The following is a 27,942-nucleotide window of genomic DNA, read 5'->3' on the forward strand; positions in this document are numbered from 1 at the left end:
TATTCCGTTTTCTCTGGCCATGTATATTATAATCAACAAGAATTTAATGGGTAAAATTAACATATTTAATGTTTTAAAATTTTCTCCACTGTTTTTAACTATTCCTTTGTACTCAATTTTATATATTATTTTCACCGAGAAATAACATTAATACTCTACTATATAAGTATCTTATAATTACATATAAGGGTATGGTTGTTAAAAAAAACAGCACACATACGTATTAAAAAAAAAACTGAATCAAGAAAAGTTTTGAAATAGAAGAGGCTTTTAAACTTCTTCTTTTTTCTAAATATTTCTTGTACCAAGTAACGATATATAAAGTTATGAATCGCAGGAACGTCTTTGGATTATAGTTTTATTTATTTTCCACATATTGCAGTTTATTTAGAACAAGCTTTACAAAGTTTGGCATAGAGTGGGAATGCCATAAAATTTTGACATCAAGTAAATACACACATTCACACATTCAAAGGTGATTCAACCATCAGCAGCAAGCAGCAAGAAAAATCCAGAAACAGCTTTGTTTTGAGGCCTCACAACACAACACAACTATCGTGGTTTCTCCTTCTCATCAATATCCAGAATCCCCTTTCTCATCATTGCCACAAACTCCTGGTAATTTATTTTCCCATCCTGCAAATGGAAACCTCAACCATTAGTCCCTACCATTACATCATAATAACACAACGTTTTAAGATAACCTATGTATTTAACATCGTACGTTATCAGTATCCACATCATCGATCACTTCATCTATAGTTGCCTCATCTCCCATCTGATATTCGGTCAATGCTTGTCTAAGCTCTTCTCTTGTTATATATCTGATCAAATTCACCAAAAACCATAGAAAATACGCAATTCAAATACACTAATAATGTACTAAAGTTAAACAGATCAAAATCAAAGTAATGAACTTCATACTGACCCACTGTTATCCTTGTCAAAGTATTGAAAAGCCTTAAACAGATTCTCTTCCTTCTCCAGTTTATGCCGGTTTATAGTGGCAGTGATGAACTCTTGATAGTCAATAGTTCCACTCTTGTCAACATCGGCCTGTTAAGGAAAAATCATGTATCATTGTTTGTTATGTCTTGATGGATAAGAAAAAGTATATATTTTGAAAAGATTATTAATTCGTATGAGACTGAGCTTACAGCTTCCATTAGCTGCTTTATTTCATATTCACTGAGCTTGGATCCCAATTTGGTCAATCCAGATTTGAGTTCCTCGTATGTGATTGTGCCACTGCGATCAGTGTCCATATTGTTGAACATTTGTTTCAAGCCCTTGATTTCCTCCTCTGAAAGGTTTTCTGCTATAACCTTTCATATAATAAAACAACCAAATTCTATTACTACAACAATAGTCACTTCTACTTTCTACCTTCTCATTCTATGTTTGTTGTGGCAAGCAAGTGCAACAGTAACAGACTTTTATATTTGATTCAAATTTGAGGTACCTTGAGAGCAAGTTTCTTCATCTTGTTCATTGCTCTGAACTGTTTCATCCTAGTTAAAACAGCATTGTCTATAGGCTTGTCAGATGCTTCACCACCCTCCTTCATCCACGGGTGTTCTGGTTCAAATGAGTAAATCGAAAAACCATGAGAATGCGAGTGGCTAAAACAGAAAATGCAGCAGTGACATTACTTACCAAGGGCTTCAGCAGCTGTAATGCGTTTCTTGGGGTCATGGTTCAACATTTTCCTGATCAAATCCTTTGCAGCAGCTGAGATAGAAGGCCATGGTGCGCTCTCCAGATCAAGCTTTCCTTCCAAAATTGCATCAAATATACCCTTCTCGCTTTCTAAAATTCTCCCACAGATAATGTTACTACAGCAATCAACAATACTAAAACAATGTACCTTTTTCACAGAGTCAGAAATTATACTTACCAGCCCAAAATGGAGGAACTCCACTTAGAAGGATGTATAAAATTATTCCCGCACTCCACACATCTATTTCTTTTCCATAACTCCTCTTTAACACCTCTGGAGCCACATAGTAAGCACTTCCAACAATCTCCTTGTACACTTTATCTGTAGAATTGCATATTGTTTAGTACACTCCAATTAATAGATTCTCACACACAAATTTCAAAATGTAACTCTTGTCAAACATGTACTTTTAAATACAGAATATCATTTTTACTGGCTCAATCTGAATCACATAACCCAAAGGTGACTTCACCTCTTGTCTATTTTTTTTGTTTTTTTTCTGTTGCTCCTTTTTATAATGTCCCCTTTAATAATGGGAAACCGTTTACTCGGTTGACTTGTCTTGTCATTATCACATTGGAGATGGATGGTTTACTTGGTTGACTCCATGTGTCTTGACTCAGTCTTCTTCTTCCTCTACCTATTGTGTTACGGCAATTATTACTTTTTCATTTATACGTACACAAACTCACACGGCAACGTTTGGAATTTCTTTAGTAAAGGGAAAAAAAAAGAAAAAGGAGAGGTTGAATCGTGGAGAGAATGAAAACACAGAAAATAAAGGAATTAATGAGTAACGCATGACCTTCTTCAATGAAGACGGACAATCCAAAATCGGTGGCTTTCAAGGGTGCCTTAGGATCCTTACTAACAAGCAAGAAGTTTTCTGGCTTAAGGTCTCTATGCATGACCCCCATAAAGTGACATGCATGAACCACATTCACGATTTGTCGGAATATGGAAGCAGCTTCACTCTCGGAGTAACTACCCTTTGCAGTGATGCGATCGAAAAGCTCGCCACCCAGACACAACTCCATCACCAAATGCACATTCTGCCAATCCTCGTAAGCACCCTTGAACTCCACGATGTTGGGTTGACCCGAGAGGTGCTGAAGGATCAGAATCTCCCTCTTCACATCATCGATTTGCTTCTTTTTTGTTAGCCTCCGCTTTGGAATGGACTTGCAGGCATATTTCCTTCCGGTGGTCTTCTCGGTGCAAAGACGAGTGATCCCGAATTGACCCCTCCCCAGTTCCCTCTCCACCGCGTAAAGCGTTTTCATGTCGAAGTACGGTTTATCCAGAATCCGTGACTGATCTCCGAATGATGATGAAGGGCCGATGGAAAGAGAAGGGTCCGAGTTTGGAGCAGAGTAGGGATAACGAGGTCGAAGATGAGGCTGGTTTTGAGGTCTTCGTGGTCGAGGGTGTGGACGAGGCTCGTAACGATGATGGGGTGGTGAATCATAGTTGATTGCTATTTCGTTGCTGCGGGGTTTGCTGAAGCAGTGCCCCATGTGGATGGATAAATAACGTTTGTTTGTGGAGAGATTCTGATTGATTGATGTGTGAGATTTTCAGCTTCTGAGTTGAAAACACAAGCAGTAGCTACTACTACTCTTGATTTATCCTTTGCTTTTGCTTTGGGGTTGGGATATATATGAGATATGGAATATGGGATGAGATGAGATGCTACTCACTTCTCACTCACACAACATAAAGCACCATTCCTCACTTTTTTGCATCAGTACGCAGTACGCAGTACGCTTTGTTAGAGAGAGACAGAGACTTATGTTGTTTATCATGTTAGTGTGTCTGTTTTTATCTTACGCTAAACTAATGTTAGGTGTTGTTGTTACGTGTCTAGTGGAATTTGTTTGATCTTTTATGGCGTCATGCTTTCTCTCACTCCAGGCCCACACCCACACCCAATACCAAATCAAAGAAAGAACCGATCTTTTTATCACTGAACCTTATTTTCCCCTTATTTTTATCAAATAAAAATCCAGTGTCAGAAAAGAGGTTCTTGATGTTTGTTTGTTTGTTTGTTTAATACTCTACACGCATGTAATAAGAAGAAGATAAATGAAGGAAAAGAGTGACCTTCCTCGATGAAAATGGAGAGTCCAAAATCGGTGGCTTTGACGGCAGCATCGTCGGTGTTGGTGGCCAACAAGAAGTTTTCTGGCTTGAGGTCTCGATGCATGACGCCCATGAAGTGGCAGACATGAACGACGTTCACGATCTGCCTCATCACCGTCGCCGCCTCACGCTCTGAGTAGTTTCCTTTGGCAATGATGCGGTCGAAGAGTTCGCCTCCGCTGCAGAGCTCCATGACCAGGTGCACGTGGTTTCTGTCCTCGTAAGCCCCTCTGAACTCCACGATGTTGGGTTGCCCCGACAGATGCTGCAGGATCATAACCTCTCTTCTCACGTCCTCAATCTCCTGCGCACTCACCAGCTTCGTCTTCGCAATGGACTTGCATGCGTACTCTCTCTGCGTCATCTTCTCCACGCACAGATAAGTCACACCCCATTGTCCGCTTCCTAGCTCTTTCTTCATCTCGTACATTTGCTCTATCTTTACGTACGGTTTTCCCAGAATAGCTCCCGATTGCGGCGTGCTCCTCTTCTTCTCAACAACACCATCAACTGATTTCCTTTTTCCACTATCTTCTTTCGAGCTATGCTCCGGAGAGGACTCCCATGACTCCTCGATTTCAATTTGACGGGCCTTGCTGCAGCAGAACAACGCCTTGAACAACCCCAACCCCATTTTTTTTATTTTCTGATATCAGACCTTCTTTTTGATCTTGATCTTTCTGGGTACGTGGTGATAGTTTTGCTTTGCTTTGCTTTTATATCAGACCAATTAACTATTCGTTTCAATGGGGTTGATTACAATTGCCAATTTTTTTGGTGCTTTTCTTCTCGGAAGAACAAGAATATAACCTTCTGTACGCTTGAAGGTGTTAAGCTTTGCGGATTAGAACCGATTCCATTACTCTTCTCTTGGTATTGGTACGATCGGAGGAGAAAGAACATGAACGCTTCGCATCTATGTATGGGTTCTTGCTCCCCACGACTCTTTCCATAACAATATTATCCTTCGTTCATGCTCAGGAAAAAGCTGAAAAGTATGAAGAGTACTGTTACAACTCTACAAACTTCATCTGATGCTTCATCTGGTTTAAAGGATATACAAAAAAGTTCAACTCATACAAACCACTATTAAAATTAGCTGCATTAAAAACTAAAATGTTTAAAAAATCTAGATTCTTTTACTGTTTTTACAAACTGATCAAATTTCTGTCTTGGACTGATGTTGAAGATCAAGTAACCTGTACAGTGAGGAATTTGACACTAATATTTCTTAGAACATTCTGTTTTATTGTTTTTGAAAAGAGTGATTTCATAACTTAAAGATCTTATCTTTTCTCCAATTTAGTTTCTTGCAAGAGTAAGAACTTATCTGCTGTATTCCACTTTAATTTCTTGTTAGACTGGAGGAAAATGACTTGTGAAAAAAAAAAATCTTTTCATTTTTTCAACCAGTATTTGATGCCTGGAGGTGTTAATTCCCCTGTTCGTGTTCTTGACGTTGTTAATCAACAGAGTTTTTTTTTTTTTTATGCTAACCTATTAATGTTAGACAACTTAATACTATTTGGATGATGGAGAATTTTTTTGAAGTAGTTTATTTTTATAAATAATTTTAAACATTTTTATGTTACTTAGATAATTCTAAAAGAAATTGAAAATGAATTTAAGAAAGTAGTTTAGTTACTTAAAACTGAAATAATCTTAAATTCTACATATGTTGTTTTCAGTTTATATGTGGTTATTTTTAGATTTAGTCCACAATTGTTTTTGGTTATGAGATGATATAACTGTGTATTTTATCAAATAATAAAATTATTTTTATTTAATGAAAAATATCTTTTTTCTGCATAAAAATGGAAGAAAGAATAATTTTTTAATCAAAATGAAAATGTAACATATAGTTAAATCATGAAATGAAATGAAATTAAATTAAATTCAAATACATTTGACTAGGCTAACACCTTCTCCTTCCCACGCTGCACCTCCCACATTCTCCTTCCCAGCTTTTGCACCTCTTTCCTCTTTCCTCTTTCGTTCGAAGGTACCCTAGAACCCCAAATTGAGCTCAGATCCTCACTCTTCGTCTTCAATGGCAACATCTTTTATGAAAACTACACCCAACGTGTTCCAGAGACACCAAAATCCTCTTGCATTCGTCGCCAATGGCATAAGTGCAAGAACAAGTGTCTCCGTTTCGCAGAAGAGAAGATCGCGTTCTTTCGCTGTTGTGTCAATGTCAGCCACGCCCGTTGAAACTTCTCTCGTAAAGTCTGCACCATCTTCGTCCCAAAACACGGGTATTCCAATAATGGTAATTCACTATGAGGACTTTTGTAATTGGATGTGGATAAGTTTATTTGAACTGGGGTTAGTTGCAAAACATAGTGCAATTAGCTTACGTGCATTTAACTAAATTTTGTTTAGGTTAATGCCTGTACTGGAAAAATGGGAAAGGCCGTGATTAATGCAGCGGAAGCTGCTGGACTGTATGTTGTTCCTGTGTCATTTGGGAATGAAGAGGAGTCTGGACAGACTTTTGAGATAGGTGGAAAGGATTTTTTAGTGCATGGTCCTTCTGACAGGGAGAGTGCTCTTGTATCTGCCCTTGAAAGATATCCAAATTTGATTGTTGTGGACTACACGGTACCTAATGCGGTTAATGGTATGTAATGTATCTTGAAGCATATTTATAATTGAAGTGAAATGAAGGAGAGAGGATAGAATTAATGTGGATTGTTTGTGGGAGAGAGAAAAAATGGAATTAATTTAAAAAGTTGTGTGGTATACCCTTCTACTATTTCTCCTTTACTTTCCTACGTCCCTTCATCTCTGAAGATACTGTCTTTACTGAGCTGAATCGTGTCTTGAGATTCCTGTAACTGACTTCTTTGGGTGAAACAAGGCATTGCTGTTGTAGTATTTATGAAGTAATTTATGAAATCTTACTATCAGCAAAGAAAACATTGATGTTTCAAATTCACATATCTTTCATTGTTTTTCTTATTTATCTTAAAATGAAACCTATTTTAGGGTGCACAAATCCACACTTGAGAGCTCAAAATATATATACACAAGCAGCTCGGTGACCATTGCACGTTATGGATCTAAATTCCAGACACGTGACCTGATTTTAATGATATAGACAAAATTGATCTTTTTTATTTTATGATCTATGATTGGGAATGTTTTACGAAGATTGTAATAGTATTGGAGCTATTTTTGAATTCATTCTCTTATGCAGGCAATGCTGAGCTATACTGTAAGGTTGGGGTGCCCTTCGTGATGGGAACCACTGGTGGAGATCGGGTCTTGTTGCATAAGTCTGTTGAAGACTCAAAGAATTATGCTGTGATATCCCCGCAAATGGGAAAGCAGGTGTGTGTGTATATACGTATTATAAGGAGAGAACCTTGATCAAACTTCCATGTCTTTAACAGTCCTGTATTTTGTCATCCTTATGTTGCTATATTTTTTCCCTTTAGGTTGTTGCTTTTCTTGCAGCTATGGAAATTATGGCAGAGCAATTTCCTGGAGCCTTCTCAGGGTATTCCTTACAGGTAACTCTTGCATTGTCATTTTGGGGTTTGGAAAAGTTTGGTTCGGAACACTTAGATACCTTAGTTCACCATGTTTGAATTGTCTCTGTTCAGCCTAACGCGGAAGTACAAAAATATTATTATTTTGTGTTTTTTGGGGGAGGGGGCACTCATCTTTTTCCTCCACGTGTGTCTTTCTATTCTGTTTCGAGTGAAACTAAATCACAAGTCACCAAAAGAGGTCCAAATAGTCATATTGTACAAATAAAACAGCAATGTTTTTAAAATGATTGAAACTTGAAATGACTGCGCTGCAACTAAATTAGGTGCTTAAATTGCTAATTAGTAGGACTGGTAATCCTTGTTCTAGAGAGTAATGTGCTGCTGTCTACAATTGGAAAGAGAGTTACAGTAAAGCTGTACTTACAATCATATGTATTGACGATACAAAAGAATTCAAACAGATTTATCTCTGAACAAAAGTTGGTATATCACATTCTACATTGCTACTAGTTTGTGACAGGAATTTCTCAAGGCATATTGTTTTATTTTGAATAAAAAAATGTTAGGATTAGTGATTCTTAAGTAAAATTCTCGTTTAGTTTTAGAAACCGTTTAATTTTAATGACGCTTCTCTTTTAAATCTTCTATTTGATGTAATATTAAAATCTGATGCAATCGTCAAAGTTGTAGGTACTGGAGTCCCATCAAGCAAGCAAAGTTGATGCATCTGGAACTGCGAAGGCTGTAATTTCTTGCTTCAACAAACTGGGGGTGTCTTTTGATATGGATCAGGTGTGTTAGATGAAATTGCATGGTTCGTCCCTGTATAGCCATGTATACTCTTTACTTTAGCTAAACTCCTTTCTGGTTGAACTGTGTGCGTCTATGTGTGGTTTGAGTTTAGCAGACTAACATGTATCTTGGTATTACCGGTGTAGTTCACTGGGAATTTTTTCTAGTTTCTAATCATTTGCTACTTGTAAGTGAATTTCCATTTCTAAGTTGTCTTATTACGTGAACTCTCAGTTAAGATTAGACTAGCGTGCGTGACTTTATATTTCCAACAAGTTGCCTGTTGTGGTCTTCATATTATAAGAAGGGTTAAATATGTTTTTAGTCTCTCAAGTTTCAGCGAAATTTGGATTTAGTCCCTCATCAAAACTTTTGACCAATTTAGTCCTTCATCTTTCAAAATGCGTGAATTTAGTCCTTTTAACCAAATTTTGTTAAGTTTATCTGACGTTTCAAGTTATTTCATGATAGTATTTAAATTATTTACACTGTTTGACATATTTTTGCTTCAATATTAACTTAAATACTATCATGAAATGCGTTTGAAATGTCAGATAAACTTAACAAAATTTGGTTAAAATGACTAAATTCACGCATTTTGAAAGATGAAGGACTAAATTGGTCAAAAGTTTTGATGAGGGACTAATTCCAAATTTCGCTGAAACTTGAGGGACCAAAAACATATTTAACCCTTATAAGAACTACAAATTCTTATTGGATTTTGTTTTCCTCTTTCCTTTTGTGAATTATCTTTAGATAAAATTGATCAGGGATCCCAGGCAACAACTTGAAATGGTTGGAGTCCCAGAGGAGCATTTGTCCGGTCATGCATTTCATATGTATCATTTGACATCACCGGATGACACGTATGGATTAATATTTTCATTTTCTTTTATTATATGTTTTGACATATTTCGACTTGTCACTAACTACTTATTCTTCTTATATTATGTTTCTTTAAAACATTGTTGCAGGGTTTCTTTTGAATTCCAACATAATGTTTGTGGTAGATCAATATATGCAGAAGGCACTGTGGATGCTGTATTGTTTCTTGCTAAGAAGGTACTATATTTCCATATGATTTAACCATCTTTTCTGACTATCCATCTTAACCTATGATTGAGAATGCCCTTCATCTGTTAAAACAATTTTAACTACCAAAAGTTGTTCTTGCTCAATCATTCTCTGTATACGATCCTTTATTGGGTTACTTCATGTATGCAGATTGAAGCAAAGGATGAGAAGAGATTGTATAATATGATTGATGTCCTGCGAGAGGGTAATATGCGATGAAATTTTCATTGAATCTGGACCAGGATGTCAACTGTAGAACATATAATAAACAAGATTTGGCATTTTGGTTTTTGGGCCAAGCAATTTTCCGAGTTTGTTTTTGTTTAGCTTACAGAAGGTTAGTGTATGTATTATTTATGAATCGATGAGAACTGTGTAAAGCACTCTTATGGGATCAACACAAACTATGATTTTTCTCTTCGTAACTCCAACAAGCTTTCACTCTCTCAATGGTAGTCACCCCTTATTCACCCCAAAATTTAGCTTCTTGTGTATGATGCCCTGGCTTTACTTCGCCCTACTGATTGTTGCATTTGAAAGTTGAATGTGATTATACTCGATTGTGTTGTAATCTATAGGGTACTTGTGGGTTAGAGAAGGTCAACGAACGATTAATCTGCATTTTCCAGTTGTTAGTTACTAAAATTATCACTCTTGCATGATTGCATCAAACTTCTGTCTTGGACTGATGTTGAAGATCAAGCAACCTGTACAGTGAGGAATTTGACATTAATATTTCTTAGAACAAACCTATGATGGTTAATTAAAACTTTGATCCATTAAACTATCTTTAGGTTCTTTTAAATCTTTATATATATATATATATATATATATATAGGAAGGAGAAGCAGTCCATGGATGCAAGATTTTGTGGTCATTGATCATAAGTTCAAATATGAGAGTAATTAGATTCTGTTTCATTTTGGAAACATCCTATTAGACATTATCCTTTTCTTTTTCCCTTTTCTTTGCACTAGTTATGTTACTAACAGGCTATTATGTCTTTTGTTTGACTGCAAAATGGAGAACGGAAAATAATCATTCTTCATATTTTTTTCTCTTACTAAAAAAAATTCTTCAAATCTATTCAAACTCTAAACTCTGATATTATTTCAATTTTTCAAATATTTATTATAATTATCTACACATCCAAATTAATACTCTTTTAACAAATTTATTCTTAGAGACTAAATGTGTAAAATAAAACTCTAAACTATCATCATACGAGTGATGTGTTTTAACATGGAATAAAACATCACGTTTCATATACCTACCATCACTAACGTCTATTTCTTTTGTCAACAAATAATTGTTCTTTTCCTTGAGTGAAACTTTAACATCTATGTCTTTGGCATCACCTCACATCAATAAATGGCATATAAAGTACATACAAAATTTCATTAAACTATTTACAAGTAGAAAAATTCATATAATATACATATAAAAATATATGCTTTCAAATTTTTTTATAATCCCTCTATTTAATTTATCAATATCAATGTGCCCAAACCTTTAAATAAATTAGAAGCACAACAACTCCGACATTAACTATAACTAGCAGAACACAGGCGCTATCGCACCTGTGTGTATGTATTTTTTAAAATGCGGGATATTATATTAGTAGGTGATAATATTATAATGTTATTAAGTTAATATATATTTTAAAATTATATTTATTAAAAATAAAGTGAAATATATCAGAACAGATAAAAGAATAATCATTGATAAATAAAGAAGAAGAGAAGAAGCAGAGACATCTGATTTTATAAAAAGTTTGTAGAAGTAACGCTCAATTTTTTAAAATTTAATAAATTGTTATATTTAAAGGGTAAAATCGGTATTTTGAAAAGTGGACACAAAAAGATAAATTCCCTTTATATATTGTTATAGATTACAAATGTGTTTGTTGTTTTTCATGCTAATAAACCTTCATAATAAATTCAATAACCAAGACATTATTGTCCTATTTATGTTGATTTATTGAAAGGATTTCCTTAAGATTATCCTTCATATAAGCTTAAGAAAAATATTTGACCCTAATCCTGGAAAAGGGAGTGATATAAAGCATAATCACATCAAAACTCAATTAGGATTTGGAAGAAGATAAAAAGTTGGGTGCATGGGGCCATAAATAGGAATCACACTTCTAAACCCACTCATCCCTCCACAGATTCTCATCTGTTGCTAGTAAACCATTTCACATTTCTTTAATTAAACTATCATCAACTTTGTAATTGGTTACAAAACTCTCAACTTTCGTAACTAGGTCATCTTAATTATACAAGAGTATGAGAATGTGGTAGAGATTTCACATTAATTAAAAAATAAATAAAAATTATAATTTGATTATATCTCTCCCACAAATATTAAGAAAAATGATGAGAATATAAAAAATAAAGGTAATGGATACTTTAAAATAAAAATGTGTTAAATGCAAAAGTGAATTTTTTTTTATTGGAAACAAGTAGCATCGCATTTTGATAAAAGTAACATGTTGTGAAGTTGTCGGGAATAGTTAGAATCTTGTTGCATAGCTCTGCACGATACAATACAACTTTCTCCCTTGCTCTTTCTATCGTCAAACCTTACTTTATATAAAAACAAAAAAACAAAAATCATTTTATTGTAATTTAAACTTTATTAAAATTAAAAAATGAACAAGGTGGTAATACAAATTATATTTCTTTATATTTTACAAAATATACATAATATCAAATTATACATACATATAAACGAAACATCTAAAAATTATATTAAATAAATTTATGTATATATATCTTTGAAAATTTTGTAATGTCACAGTAAATTTTTAAACAAATATGATCCAATTAAAAGACACCAAACCTTTTAATATTTGATAAAAATTATATTAATATAATTTAATTTCTCCCATATATATATAATCCAAGAAAAATATATTTCTCGTTGTGCTTATTGTATAAAAAAGGAAAGGCTTGTTATGAAATGAAATGTGGTAGCAATGTCATAATAATGGAAATATCTTTTATATCTGTGAAACTGTTGCTACTACTATAGATAGTGTATCTTTCCACGTCAATGTCAAGTCATAATTGATGCAGTAGAAGTTCTTCCAAATTCATAATATAATATTTTCTTTTATTTTTATTTTACATTAATTCTTGTTCTAGGTGACATAAAATGTATTGCTTTTCTGTATCAATTATTAACAACGTAGAAACATTAATTATTCCAACTTTCTATAGTAGTAGCAACAGTTTCACAGCCAATATAAAATATTCAAAATAACACATGTAATTTGCTATTATTATAGTAATGGAGTTTTGTTATTATTTTAATTATATAATTGAAAAGTTAATATATTCGATCCTAAGAAATTAATTTTTTTTAAGTTAAAATAAGTTTTGATAGACTCTGTACTGTATAAAAACATTATAGGTAATTGAGCTCATGTTATTATATCAAATAAAATTATATTGGAATATTAATTAACGTATATTTAGACAGATAATTCACATGTTCCACACTGAAGAAATAATTATAATTTAGAATCAACTTTGAATTGAATCTTTTTTTTTTCATTTGATAAAAATATTACTATAACTTACTTTTAAAATAGATTATTTCACTTCAAAATCAATTTTATTAAATCTTACCCAAGCATATAAACAGTGATGACGTGATGAGTTATCCATGAATGACTATAAAAACGTTGGCAAAAGAAAACAGTATTTGTCTTTATTTTTTTTATATATATTGACTTAATATCTTTTTATAATTGCGAAATATTATATCTTCAACTTTATATTGTTAAAATTTTGTAAGAACTAATAAGTTAGAAAAGGTTTAATAATTTCATTACTTTTTTACAAGTTTTCGTAACCTAAATTATGTTTATAACATTGTAAACAATTTGAACAACAATGTTGCAAAAAAATGTTGAGCCTAGTTATATGTCCAACTAAAAACCATATTTTTTGTCTTTACTTTTTTTTTTTTAAAACAAAAGGAGGGATATGAAGATTAATGAATTTGAATTCTCTCTTAGGTCTTTTTTGTATTGTTCCTCCACTATACCTTCATAATACACTGTTTATCATTAATTTTGACATTTTTAAATATATTAAAAAAATATTTAAAATACTAATACAATATACTTTTAATGTTAAGCAGATAACAGTATAAAAAAATCAGTAAACAATCTAAAGTCAATATTAACTATAGTAATTATTTTGAAAGAGGAAGAAGAAAGAAGAAAGCAAGCACTTTGAGTTCAAATTTGTCTCTTTCTCGGTTTGTATTTGGTTTTGTGTGCTCATAGCTGGATCTCATCAACTTCTCATCTTTATCCTTCCTTATACATTAACTACCAACTTTTTAACAAAAAGGAAAGATATTTAGCAACTTAAGATGATTAAATAAAATCACTAACCAAATATTATTTAATTTAATTCACTCCACTTTTGAAAGAGAAACAAAAACAAACGAGGAAGAATTTTAATACATTTCTCTTTCACTCTAAACAATTTTCTTTTATTTTTTTTAAATCTCTTTCTTTTTCCCTCCCTTCCCCACTTGTGATCAACCAAATGCTATTTGTGAGGACCACATAGCAGAAAATTCATTATCTCATTCCAGTGTAGGGTAGGGGTCACTGATTAGTGGATTTGTTGCCAAACCTTCTCATCGATAATCATACCATCACAATTATTGTTTAATATCATTCATCGCATTGCTTTTTTAATGTCAGTTTATCGTAGATAAGATAAAAAAATTATGAGGGTTCATTACAGAGTTGTTTTACATAAAAAAAAAAATCACCTTTTTGATTATAAATGTAATTAGGCGATAATCTTTTAATTTATATATACATGCATACCCTCTTACTCATCTTATCTTACAAATCAAGTTTAAAAATGAATGTCTAATTTGAATTGAAGAGTTAGGGTACTGATCAGAGATTCTATGAGAAATAAAATTTTATATAAAATTAACCAAAAAAAGAAAAAGTATGCGTTGAATTGATTTGGATGATAAAATTAAAATAGAAAAGGTGTTTATTTTTGTTTTAAATTAATTGTGAAAAAGCAGTGATTAAGGGTTAAGGTGGCATGGGAGTTGTTGTTTCCTTTAAGACCAGAGGGGACACTGGGTTGATTGAGATAAGAATGTCCCAACCACATTTTATATTCATTTGTTTGTTTATGTTATTATTTTTTATGTGTCATGTCATTCAAGGTATGGCTTCATTCTAATTATAAGTAGGACAACAAAATAATGTTGTTCTATTCATTCATTACCACCACCTGTCTCAATATGCGTGAAAGACCAATGTTTGTTAATCAACACAAAACAAAAAATCTCTCCACAAACCGCCATTTTCAGATATTAATGCTTCTGTTCATTAATTCTTTTCGTTACAATATAAGGTTATACTCAATAAATAATAATAATGTTTAAAAATTATACAATTATTCATTTTATTTCTCTAAGGAAAAAGAAAAAAAAAAAACACTTTCCCTTTGTGCTCTTTCTCTATATGTGTATAACTCAATTTTCTATGTCACTGTGTGTTGGGAAAAACCACTGAAAAGATGATTCAACCCCACAAGAAAAGGAAAGCATCATCCCTTGCATGATTCAATCAATTGCTTCTAGCAAGAACCCATACTCTTCTCTCTCACTCAATAAAAAATTGAAAATTCATCTTTTCTTCTACGAAAAAAGGTTCCAGAGAATGCTTCTGAGAAGAAGCAAACAAACACATTTCACCCATCCCCAAATTACTGGTAATAATTAAAGAGAGAGAAGAAGAAGAAGAAGAAAGAAAGGCTCACTCCGGTGCTGCATGGAACACACTACTCGCGTGTTCAGAAACAAAGCCAAAAGGATCTACCATCCAACAATGCGAGATGAGAGATGAGAAACTGTACAGTGGCGAAGAGTTTGAATCTAATTAAGGAAACAAAAACACCATGATTTAGGCTTAGGCTTAGGCTTAGACTCGCTCTGTCTCTCAGCAAGGATTTTCTTCGGAAGAGAAAAGCGCGGTGGGGTCGAGTTTGGCTCTGCAGAGAGGGCAGAGAGGGTGCTTGGAGAGCCAGGTGTCAGCGCATTCCACGTGGAAGGCGTGGTTGCAACCGGGAACCAGTCGAGCGGGTTGGTCGCTGGCGATGTCGTCGAGACAGACGGCGCATTCGGAGCCCGTGAGAAGGTCTTTCCCGGTGATCGAGGGAAGCTTCTGGAGCTGCGACGGCGAGAGGCCGCCGTCGGAGACGGGCTTCGCCGGTAGCGGGGGATCGGTGTGGTGAGTGGTGGCGTACCATAGAAGACACATGTAAACGATGAAAACGGCGGTCATGCCAAGGCATGGCAAGAACAGCGCCAGCAGAACGGAGTCGAGCATGTCCAGCTTGTTGAGCTTTGGGTGGAGAAGACACCGTTAACGGTGATTGTAACGGTAACGGGAGAGAGGAGAAGAAAAGGGTTTTTGATTGATGATGAAGTTGCGATCTGTGGGGTTTTAAACTTTTCCTCAAATCGTATACTGTTTCGTATGTGACAAGGAAAGCTCTCATAAAAGCCTCACCATTTTTTCTTCTTACTTTACACATTAGCATTGGTAGTGTTGTTTTAAATCATAAATAACTATTTTTTTTGTTACCTTTAATAACTTGTCTCTTTCGTAACCCTCAACAAGTAACTCAATTTGATTAATATAATATTAGTTTTGGATATGGGTTAGTTACGCATCCCTAGTTCTCTGAAGAAATATAAATGTAATTTCCATTTCGTTGGTGATGATAATTAAATAAAAAATGTTATGAGAGTTCATTTTTACTTAGATACATAAACCAGACTCGAAATTTATATTCTATACTATACCTATTTGACATGTTGTACGATGTATTCTGATGGAATTTAAACAGAATTTTAAAGGTTTTTTCTTTATGAAAAGGATGGTTGCGTTGTAATTTCCCATATAACTTTTACATGAGTATTGTTCATTCCATTATGCATATATTTAATTACATATATTTTTTAAAATATTTCATAAAATATAACTTTTTTATGAAGAATTTAAAATATAAATATATACATATGATTATACTAATATGTTACAAATAAAAAAGTTTTTATAATCTTTCCTCAGGTTGATCATCTTCACTTAAAATATGTTTTACACTTGTCTGACATAATATTATCACAAGTTAAAACAATAAAAAAAATATAAAGAGAAAGTTTCTTTTAAAAGTATAATATATTTATTAAGTCACGATTCTTATAATCACACATTTTAAAATATAAATATATACATATGATTATACTAATATGTTACAAATAAAAAAGTTTCTATGATCTTTCTCCATCTTCACTTGAAGCATATTTTATACTTGTCTAACATAATATTATCACAAGTTAAAATAATAAAATATATATATATATATATATATATATATATATATATATATATATATAAAGAGGAAGTTTCTTTTAAAAGTATAATATATTTATTAAGTCACAATTCTTATAATTACACATTTTAAAATATAAATATATACATATGATTATACTACTATGTTAGAGATAAAAAAGTTTCTATAATCTTTCCTCAAGTTGACCATCTTCACTTGAAGCATGTTTTACACTTGTCTAACATAATATTTTCACAATTTAAAACAATAAAAAAAATATATAAAGAGGAAGTTTCTTTTTAAAAGTATAATATATTTATTAATTCACAATTCTTATAATCACACGTTTTTAAAATCACATCCATCATTTGATTAATATTATTTAATAAGAAAAAAAATATTTATTTATAAAAAACTTATTCGTTAAGTTAGACTTAAAAATTTTACATTTATCATACTACTTTTACTCACACATAAATTAGATTTCTTGTGACTTAAAAGATAAAATTATTTTTTTATAGTCCAAGTCTGGTTACAAGAACTTTCACTTACTTTTATCAACTAATATATTTTTCTATATAATTCAAATATTAGTAAAATTATTTTTTTGTGACTTATAAGACAATTTTTGTTATACTGCAAGTTAGGTTACAAAAACCTTAATTGACTCTTATCAACTAATATATTTTTCTATGCAGTATTTTGATATTAGTAAAGTTAAAGATAATTTCTTTTCGAAATCCTCATTCAATATACGATCTATAAAATGTTTTAACATATTGTTTTCTCCTTGAAAATAATTATGTTAACATTACACAAATATCAAATCAACAATTCACAATATATTTCCACAATATTAGTAAGATCATGACCTGATAAGATTATTACACTCTACCATATATTCTTTAAGATGGACTATAATATTCTAAAATGTGAATAAATATACGAGAATCTTAAAAAAAATGTTAGTCTTTATAAAATAAGACTTAAATAATTACTTTTTTCTATTTATAAACTCAAGATTTTAATAATAGAATATTCAAGTTTCGTTTATAAGAACATTTTTACTTTAACTATTTTAGGTCTTTTATGACATTAAAAGAATTTTTTTTATATTTTAATTGAGATTTTAAAAATTTAGAAACAATAATATAATATTTTTAATTATACAAATTTCAATGAATTATTTTTGCTTATTGATTTTTTTTTTTTGTATTACGTGTAACTTTTAATTTGTATATACAAAACAATTTCATCTAAATATATTAGTAAAATATAATAATAGTGTTCCTCTCATCAAATTTATAATGTTTTAAAGTAATTATTTTTATCATGTTTTTCTAGACTCTTACTTTCTACTATTATTTTTTAGGCCATTGTCATAGTTAAATAATAAAAAGAGTTTTTTTAAGTGTGAGTTAGCATGATCAAGTCCCCAATGGTTTACAACGATGAAATATACACTTTAACTCACTACTTTTTATCACATTTCTCATACTCATCTTATCACTGCTAATGAAATTATTATAATTTACTATATTTTTAAACATTTTCGTTTATCAAAAGTTTCAATAACAACTATTAATATGTGAAAAAATAATAAGTGAAAATAAGACAAAATAGAAGAGAAACACTAAAAAAATGAATTTTTGAACAAGGTTAGAGTATTAAAAAGAATCATTAGATATTTATGTAAAAATAGATACTATGCAATAGAGGAGTTAACAAAAATATTACCTTTAATTGCATAAGACAAATTCAATTTTCTGTATTTTTTTTTATATTTGTCTTTATAAAAAAGTTATGACTTAGTAAAATTCGTTCTTCATAAATCATTGAGGAAGTGTTTTTATAAATTATATCAATTTGAATGAAAAAGATAACGAGACTCTTTAAATATATGTTTCTTTTGTCTTCTTGCTTTATAACAATTGTACATGGCTTTGCTTTTATTTATCTCTATATATTTTTTTAGTAATTTTTAAAATTTTCGGTTCACAACATTAGTTTTGTATGATAATATTATTATTTAACAATAATTTCTGTTTTTGCCAAGATAAAAATTGGCAACAAAAATTATTAATTTTTTTAATATGATAGGATAATATGTAAATAAACATATTACCATAGAAATATATAGTATTTATGATGATCTTTTTGTTTACATGCTCGGAATCTTCAAATTGTTGTAAATTTACTAAAACCTATCAAAATATAACTTTTTTATTTTAAAATCCAAGTTACAAAATTGTATTCATAAAAGTCTTCTAAAAGAGGCTTTAAAAAATATTTTTTTATAAAAATATATTTTAAAATCTTATTTAAATATAACTCCAAATTAAAGATTAAAAATGTGTATTTATCTCGATGATTATTGAATATCTTAAAATCAAATACGTTAAAACAAGTTCATTTAATTCTAAAGCAAAAGTGGTCACAAAGGTAATGAATTATAATTTATGGTACTGTGATCATAGACCAACAAACATAAATATGTTTAGTGTTATTCTCTCTATATTCAATGGCCCCACACAGAGCAAAAAATGTAAAAGGATAAGATTACAATAGTGTACACCACGCATCTCATTCTCATTTTTCTTTCTTTGGATTTAAATTAGAAAAAAAAATAATTATAATCCTTCACTTACCTACTATTTTATATATTATCTTATTTTTCTATTTTTCTTTAACTTTATATGACATCACTTATCAAATTTATTAATAGTTTACCTCAACCATTTCCATTCCAATTCACCAAAAGACGTATTTTCGTGAGTCATATTATAATTAGAATTTACAAAAAGAAGTTAGATTTGATCTCCACAAATTCTTTTGGTTTCTAAAGTAAATTTCAACATATTAAAAAAGTAGTAAATTAAATTAAATTTGGTTAAATATGTTTTTAGTGCCATAACTTTCAGTGAATTTTAAAATTAGTCAATTTCAAAACTTTAGACCAATTTAGTTATTCATATTTTGAAATACGTGTATTTAGTATTTTTTAATCAAATTTTGTTAGGTTTATTTAATCATTTGAGGATTGTGTTTGAGTTGTTTATATTGTTTTTTTATATTGTTTGACACATTTTTGCTTTAATGTTAAGTTAAATACAATTATGAAACGCGATTGAAATGTCAAATAAATATAACAAAATTTGATTAAAATGACTAAATCCACGTATTTTGAAAGATGAAGGAATAAATTGGTCCAAAGTTTCGGAATAGACTAATTCCAAAATTCACTGAAAGTTAAAGGATCAAAAATATATTTAACCCAATTTAATTTAGTAACATTTAATATATTTATACATTAATTATTGATATAAAATTTGAATATTATCAGAAATTATGTTAGATATTATCTTTAAGATAACTCTTTTAAAATCAATAAATTTATCAAATATGCCACATTATTATTTTAGACTAATTATTTAATTAAAATAATAATAATAATAATAATAATAATAATAATAATATATGTACAAAAATTGCAATTGTATCACATTATCTTCTTTCTGCTGGATGGCCCATTAACTTCACCAAATCTCACCTGACTTGTCTATTCTTCCTTGTACTTTTTTTTTCCTGTAGAAGTGTTTGTCATTGAATTGATTCATTTGCATTTGAAAGGGTATATAGTAGAGTATGTGATATACTAAATTTTTCGATGCATAAAGATAGATTGGACATAAAAATATTATATAAAATGTTTGCATTTTTTTACGTATATATATAAATTATGAGTTGTTCTATGAATAATATAGCTCAAAATAACTTTTTAAAAAGTCAAAGGCCAACATGCATTAGGATAGTACTTTTGAGAAAAGTTCTAATGTTGCATCTATTTTGAAAAAAGAAGTCCAATAATGGATTAAAATAGCAAAGTACAAGATGATAATATATTAGCATGATCGATCTTGATTTCATTATGAACACTGTAATTAGAAGTAATTTATTTATCTAATTAGAAATAATTATATACAATATTTTTAACCTCTACACTAATCATGTTAAATCTGTTATATATATACACGAAAGTAATTTAATAATATTTATGAACTTTATGTTATGCGGTGTGAGTCAGCGTCGTGTCAAGCTTTAGAATTTAAGGTCCCAACCTAACTCCCAGATATTGGTATTACTCTATCATCTCTCTGCAGTCAACACTGAGGTTCCTTTGAAGTTTCTCTTTCACAATGCTTTCTCCAATGCTAATTATTGCTTATTAGACACTTTTTCATTTCATTTCTATTCATCTTCCTTTCTTCTACCTTATGATAGCCAGATGAATCTTGGAAGTAACATGTTCTTCACTTAATTTTTCTTCACCAATTGAATTAGAATCCATGAAAATAAAGTAACATCCACAGTTGCAGGTAGATATTTTTCCGTGTTCTATGCATTAGATTTACTTTTATCAAACATCATTCGCTAGTTTGCAACTTGCAATGCATGCATCATATTCTCACCGTAATTTTTCTTATGTTCCTTTAAAACCAATCGAATAATATTTATCGTGTGTATTTAAGTAAGCAACTTTACCCTCCAAAAATGCACTTTTTCACCACTTGCCATTGAATATGGGATGAGGACAGTTTTGATCCATTGATGGTTGTTTGTTGCTAGCTATGGCTGCCCAGGAATTTTCAAAATAATACCATTTGCAAGCATAAAATCTGTGGGTTTATTGATGGTAGGGTCAAGGAATTGCCGTAGGATTTAACCACAGTCAACTTGGATTGAAAAAATAAAAACTACACAATTCATGACAAAAATTGTCTTAATCTAAAGCATACAGATTCCATTATTCTAAAATCATGTCATGTCATACTAAACACTTCAGGAAGAAGGGTTGTTAAATTTAGATTGAACGATTTTAATTCATAAGTAGAATCAATAACTAATAAAAATGGTTATTGTAGGATGAAATTGTATTTTGCCTAGTTTTTAATTCTTTTGATAACCGGTCTTCTAGTTTGATTATCCTCTAATTTCAATAGACGTTGTCTAAGATGCAGAGGTGTCTGTAAAAGACATTTATATGCTTAAGTTAACACTAGTGATGTCAGAAAATTTCAGAAAATAATAATGATGTGATGAATACATAGAACAATGTATTATTTATATCTTTTTACTTGTAGGTCCCACTTGAATGGACTTTTAGGTCCAAGAAATTTTTTTAGTTGTCTTTGGGATCCGGTGACAATGCTAAAATTATCACAAAACCCCTTATTAGTTGTTGGTCCTCAACATTCGGTCTCCTGGATAAGCATTGGTTCAAGACTTAATGTGTATAGCTTCTGAAGTAACTAATATACAGTACTCGACCTTAGTGAGATAGGATTGGGTTCGGGTACTATAATATATCTTCTTTGGAGTAACCCGTACCTAGTACATGGCCTTGGAGTGTAGGGTCAAACACATGTACTATGAGAATAATATGTCTTCTTTGGAGTAGTCAGTAGTACCCTTGGTGGAATAGGATCAGGTACGAGTATTATGAGAATAATATATCTTCTTTGGAGTATTCAGTACCCTGTATATGACCTTGGTGGGATAGGACCGAGTATGAGTACTATGAGAATAATGTCTTATTTGGAGTAGCCAGTACAGAACCTTGGTGGGATAAGGCCAGATACATGTACTTTGGGAATAATATCTTCTTTGGAATAACCATCACCAATTGGTGAGTTAGGGTCAGATAGAGGTACTATGAAAATAATTTCTTCTTTAGAGTAATCAATACCATGTACCCAACCTTTGAGAAATAGAATCGGGTAAAGTGCTAATATATTTTTTAATAAATATTGATAAATATTTTTTTTGCTTAAAATTAATTTAATTTTTTTGGTTGTTGTCACTCTTAAAAATATATTTTTAATGATGAATATATTTTTTTTATTGTAAATTATAATTTTTAACCAATATTTGTATGAATTAGTTTTTAATTATTTTTAAGTATGCAAACATACGATGATTATATTAAAAATGATTGATTCAATTTTTTTTATTGAATAAATTACTTGAATTACATGTGATAAGATCAAATCATCTATGTTCTTAAATAAACATCTTAATTTTATATTTAAAAAGATATGATTCAAAAAATAAAATATAAATAGTATTGTAAAGATAAAGATTGAAGAATTATCCGTTTATATGTAGTTGTTTTTAAACTGAGAAGTTTCAGAATTGCATTTGGTTAATGAGATGATGTGATAATGTATTTGATCAAATAATTAAGTTTTTTATTTAAAAAGTTAGAATTTTCTATATAAAAATGAAAAAATAACAATTATAAAGTTGTATATTTTATATGTAATAATAAAAATGTTACATATAGTTAAATCATGAAATTCAATTAAAATAATTTTTAAAATAAACAAGAAAATTATTAATACAATATCATGTTATGTAATTTTTATTTTATTTTTTAAAACATAATAATTATTATACTTATACTTGTTAAAATAATATAAGAAATAAGAAATCAACACAGATTGGAATCAAGTAAATCATAGTTCAAATTCCTCGTCATAACTTCAGATAACTTGTTTCAGTTTTTTTTTTTTAAGGAAATAAAATATTTATCAAAAGTTAGTTGCATTGATTTTTAAATTTAAAATAGATTATTTAAGCAGTTGAGTTCTATTATTCAACAAAACACTTATTAATTAAAAGAAATATATCTGTACAAGGTTGTGCACTATTGAAAGATTACGCGGAATGAGAGAAAGATGGTTTATTATTATGATCCATTGGGAATGGGCTCTTGGCCCATTAAGTAGAGGTTTGGGTAGGGGTTTTGGAGAAGAGTCGGAAAAAGAGTGAGTTGGTTAGGGTAGTTTGGAGAGAGAGAGGGTGTCGGGTGTTAGGAGGTATATAAAGTGAAACACATCGCAGCAACCAGGTTAGGGCGCAATAGAAAATACAAGCCGTAGAAGAGGGCTTCGTTCTTTGTGTTCGTTCGCAAAGGAAACTCTATCCTTAGATATAGCGGTAACTCGCGGATCAATTCTTCCTTGTTTTTTCCTTTTCACTGAATTTTCTTTTCTCTACTTCAGTGGTTTTTGTGCGGTTTTTTCATTTTGATTGTTTTTATGCATGCGCGATGTTGTTGGTGATGCTTTTGATGTGTTTTGTGTTATTTGTTCGGTGGCGTAGATGGATCGGTACCAGAAGGTGGAGAAGCCGAGAGCTGAAACTCCAATCGATGAGAATGAGATCCGTATTACTAGTCAGGGGAGAATGAGGAACTACATTACTTACGCCATGAGCTTGCTTCAGGTAAGATTTGTAAAGCCTAAATTAAAATTTGCGTGAGGTCTTACAAGGACTGAGGAAACTTGGAAATTCTTACTGATTGTGTGCATGCGAATGTTGTGGTAATTACCATGCCTCTATACTGAAGTCTTGAACATCATAACAATGAGTCTGACCTCTTTTTATTTGGTCGTTTGTTTAGACCTCTTTTTGCATTTGTTTATGTTGCAATTTTATCATTCTAAATTTGGAGGGAATGGAAATGGATTAGTAGTGTGTGGTAGGTGGCCTATATTACCCTACTAGCTTGTACTTTTTTTTTACATTTTGTGTGTACTTTTTTATTTTTTTTAAATTAAAGAATGCATAGTGTCTACTAGATTTATTACGATGAGTATATCTATGATTAATGTAAGGTTTTGATTATCAGAATTTAATTTAAAGCTTGTGGTGTGACAACTCCTCTCTAATCTCCCCCTTCTCTTCCATTTTTTAAGTGTTTGTATTGGAATTGTGTGTGAGTGGTGGGGTTCAGTGCCACTGTTCTTTTAATAGGGAATCTCCCAAATAAGGAGTAGTGTGTGTTTCCTTTTATTCTGTCTGATAGCATTCTCTGGTGGCTGAAAAAGTGAATATTATGAATCATAAATTAGTAAAGTAAAAGTTCAGTGAAGTTAAGTCATGAAGATCTCCCTCATAATTGACAAATAACTTAGGTTGGGATTTTCAGTTTGTGTGTGAAGTCTTTCTTATGTTCAAATTCTTAAAGCTCATCTTAACTTGCCTATGTGTTTTCACAGGAGAAAGGTTCTAATGAAATTGTTTTCAAAGCAATGGGGAGGGCTATCAACAAAACCGTTACTATCGTGGAGTTGATCAAGGTCTTTTGGTTACCTGAGCTGACCACTTTTTTGGTATTTTGTTTCATTTAATGAGGATTTTATATTATGTATATGGCTTGGTGTTAATGCAGAGGAGAATTGTGGGCCTCCACCAGAATACAGCAATTGGATCCACTGATATCACTGATACTTGGGAGCCCCTAGAAGAAGGCCTCCTTCCGTAAGAGTCTCGACTAATTGTATTTTAATTCTAAATGGATTAAGTGTTAAACATTCCAATCAGGTGGATGCTGGATCTCACTAACATAATTTTTAACATTGTCCGTCTTGAAGTTTGGAGACAACAAGGCATGTGTCAATGATAACAATAACCCTCTCAAAGAATGAACTTGATACATCTTCTGTGGGGTAAGTTGACTTTCTATCCTTTATGCCGATTTCATCACCAATATTATAGTCTGACTCAGAGTTAGGGTTCCTAGTTTTATTTCAGTCATGCAGTATGAAGAGAGTTTCAGTTTTGAAAATAAGTTCAAACCCCTGCTTCAGTACACGAAAATAAGTTCTCTTATATGTATTTAGATTACCTATTATAGTAAATTAGTACTGTGAATCCTGCGAAGTCTGATATGTTGGAGAAAGTTTTGTTTGAATTGGAAGGAATATTGAAGCGAAGTGCACACAAATTAGAATTTCAGTGAATGTGAGGTTTGATTACATTACCCAAATGATTTTCTTTTCCATTTGGATGAGTTTGGTATTACATTTTTGTTGCTAAGTTTCTAGACATGCAGCGATATTTGTATTAAAATGTTAGAAGGAAGAACAATTATAGGCTTTGTTTCCGAATATCAATATCAATGAAGAGATATTGATTTCTTTGTGATCTTAATGATTTGTAGTTCCCTCAGTAAGTGCATCTTTGCTTAGTGATTCTGTGATACATCTTTTATTGAATTTTTTTCAGAAGTATTGAGAGTGAGAAAAAGCTCCAAAACTATTTTTGTTTCCTTTTCGGTTTTTATTTATTTTTTATTGAAACATCTGTTAATTAAAAAACCGCTTATTCTTCAAAATAAATTTAAACAACTGGCCTTATAATTCCATCTTTCATAACAGGTATGCATTTGATATTGTTTCACATTTGATAATGACATGAAGATCATAGATGATATGATGATTATAGCAAATCTTAATTTTAAAAGGTAAACTCAAGTAGGGAAAATAAAAGAAAATTTTGTATGGGGATAGGAAATTAGAGAGTATATATACCGACACATGTACTTTAGCAGGTTTCAAGATTTTAGATATCAAAATGGAGAAGCAAGTCATATCATTATTATGGATATTATTATTTTTGAATTATGTGAATTTAAGGAAATCTATAATTTGTTGTGTTCTCTTAGGTATCAGCCTCCATTACCAGCTGATCAGGTGAAGGCTGCTACAGATTTTGATTATGAAGGAGGTGGGTACATGTAAGTTGCTTCCCCCCAGTTAATAGTTTACAACTGTTTTAACTTGTCTGATCTGCAGATGGTTCACCTAATGGCCGTGTTCGAGGTCGTGGTGGTCGAGGAAGGGGAAGGGGCAGAGGTACGTGTGTGATTGTTTATTCCTATGGACTGTGTTTGTTGTGACCAGGATAAATTTTCTGTTTTGATTGATATGGATGATCGCTTCTGAGAAAGTTTTGCCTCATGCTATTCAGATATGTGAATACATTTAGATTTTTAATTTGATAGCTGCTTGATTCCTTTTAATAGGAAACCACTTAAATGTGTCCGTAGTCCCTTTCAACGTGTTTAGAGTTAGCAAGGCATCTTTTCCACAATTAAAAAAAAAAAAATCTTGTTTGTAGGCCATCTGAACCCTAATGAAAAGGTTGAAGAATTGTTATCCTGTTTTCTTAGATGGCTGCTGAATTTTATTTCAGGGAATGGTTTTATTTCAGCTGATTACGAGGACGGTGGTTGGGATCGTAATAGGGGAAGTGTCAGGGGCAGGGGTAGAGGAAGAGGACGCGGTTTTCGTGGTCGTGGAAGGGGAGGATACAATGGGCCCCAATTTGATGTGCAGCAAGATGGAGGATACAACCAAGATGTTCCTCAAGGCCGTGGTAAATAATTAATTCCTTTTTTATGTTTGTTCATTTATGTGTTACATCTGTTTACATTGGCTATCAAATTTTGCTATTGATATTCTGGAAGTGTTTGAACTGGTTGTGTATGTGTTGATGGATGTATGGCCTGTCTGCCAGTATTAGGCTATTGGCTTTTACAGTTTTACTTGATATTTTGGAATTGATTGAACTTGTGTTATCTGGACATTGGTGCAGTTTCATATGTTGCTTTAACCTTCATGTTTTACTTCATTTCCAATATCATACTCGTTCATTCAAGGGTACACTTAAAGACCGGGAGATATGTTCTGTTTTTTATTTAGGCTTTGTAGAGCTGATTGGGAAGGGGAAATATTCTATCATCTTGCCCAATTCAACCTTTTGATATTTTTCACCCAGTACTTTTTAATGTTTAAGCTTTATTGAGATGTGCTCTATATGGTAATAGTTTGTGTTATGATTAATGAAAGGTGTACTTGTGACTGATATTTTGACAATTAGTCACGAGGGTATTAAATTAATTAATAGGCTTGCATTTAATTTTATTTAACAATTGTAATTTAATTTTGTTGTAGGTCGTGGCCGCGGCAGGGGTGGATATCGTGGAAGAGGGCGTGGCTTTAGATCAAATGGACCAATCCAAGCAGCTGCCTGAGGCAACTAGTTGGCTGGCATTAGTGCAGTGCAGTTGACTTGATTAGTGAAGCAAAGCCAAAGCCATGTCTAATTTTATGTTTTCTTTTATTTGTTCAATTTTCTTCATTTCCCCCTTCTTTTTCTCTGGGGCCCGAAGAACTGTAGGGCATTTTCTTCTTACAGTTTTATGTAGACGTTTAGTTTTGAGACTGCTGCCACATAAGGCACCCTTTGTTTTAGACCTTGGTCAGTTGTACTTCTGTTTTGGCCCTGAATCTCATTCTTTTATTTTTATTTTCTAGAGAAGTGTTTAAATTCATGCCTTTTCCTTCTCTCATATTTTTGCTTTTTTCATGCTCCAGGGGATGTGTGTTATGATTTACCTGGACAATTTTCTTAGTTTGGGTACTTCTATTTCATGAGCTGGGATGTTGAAAGACTTGGTTAACATTCTATT

The 27,942-nt window shown here is 31.6% G+C and overlaps 4 protein-coding genes across 5 annotated transcripts; 2 read left to right on the forward strand and 2 right to left on the reverse strand.

Moving 5' to 3' along the window:
• Positions 1-341: 341 nt before the first annotated feature.
• LOC114194320 (calcium-dependent protein kinase 29-like) lies at positions 342-5,388 on the reverse strand. Of its 2 annotated transcripts, none has more exons than XM_028084459.1 (8): positions 3,824-5,388; positions 1,898-2,041; positions 1,657-1,809; positions 1,463-1,578; positions 1,158-1,325; positions 929-1,056; positions 725-824; positions 342-636 (listed from the first exon to the last, which is right to left on the reverse strand). In XM_028084459.1, exons 1-8 carry the CDS (start codon positions 4,494-4,496, stop codon positions 553-555), a joined length of 1,566 nt encoding a protein of 521 aa, XP_027940260.1. In that variant the 5' UTR covers positions 4,497-5,388; the 3' UTR covers positions 342-552. The 2 variants fall into 2 exon arrangements, with proteins under 2 accessions (XP_027940260.1, XP_027940259.1); XM_028084458.1 differs by lacking the exon at positions 3,824-5,388 and adding an exon at positions 2,526-3,747.
• Positions 5,389-5,756: 368 nt separating this feature from the next.
• On the forward strand, positions 5,757-9,674 carry LOC114194321 (4-hydroxy-tetrahydrodipicolinate reductase 2, chloroplastic-like). The gene is made up of 8 exons (XM_028084461.1): positions 5,757-6,134; positions 6,248-6,485; positions 7,065-7,198; positions 7,306-7,380; positions 8,053-8,154; positions 8,911-9,020; positions 9,129-9,216; positions 9,379-9,674. Exons 1-8 carry the CDS (start codon positions 5,913-5,915, stop codon positions 9,445-9,447), a joined length of 1,038 nt encoding a protein of 345 aa, XP_027940262.1. The 5' UTR covers positions 5,757-5,912; the 3' UTR covers positions 9,448-9,674.
• A 5,217-nt stretch (positions 9,675-14,891) lies between these two features.
• Positions 14,892-15,791, reverse strand: LOC114193683 (E3 ubiquitin-protein ligase ATL23-like). The gene has a single exon (XM_028083574.1). It carries the CDS (start codon positions 15,611-15,613, stop codon positions 15,224-15,226), a length of 390 nt encoding a protein of 129 aa, XP_027939375.1. The 5' UTR covers positions 15,614-15,791; the 3' UTR covers positions 14,892-15,223.
• Positions 15,792-23,424: 7,633 nt separating this feature from the next.
• On the forward strand, positions 23,425-27,808 carry LOC114194675 (ribonuclease P protein subunit p25-like protein). Its single transcript, XM_028085038.1, has 9 exons — positions 23,425-23,621; positions 23,787-23,909; positions 24,686-24,766; positions 24,859-24,947; positions 25,061-25,135; positions 26,134-26,195; positions 26,264-26,323; positions 26,664-26,846; positions 27,425-27,808. Exons 2-9 carry the CDS (start codon positions 23,787-23,789, stop codon positions 27,502-27,504), a joined length of 753 nt encoding a protein of 250 aa, XP_027940839.1. The 5' UTR covers positions 23,425-23,621; the 3' UTR covers positions 27,505-27,808.
• The last annotated feature ends 134 nt before the right edge of the window (positions 27,809-27,942 follow it).

Source organism: Vigna unguiculata, chromosome 8 (genome assembly GCF_004118075.2).
Source record: "Vigna unguiculata cultivar IT97K-499-35 chromosome 8, ASM411807v1, whole genome shotgun sequence".
NCBI lineage: Eukaryota > Viridiplantae > Streptophyta > Magnoliopsida > Fabales > Fabaceae > Vigna > Vigna unguiculata.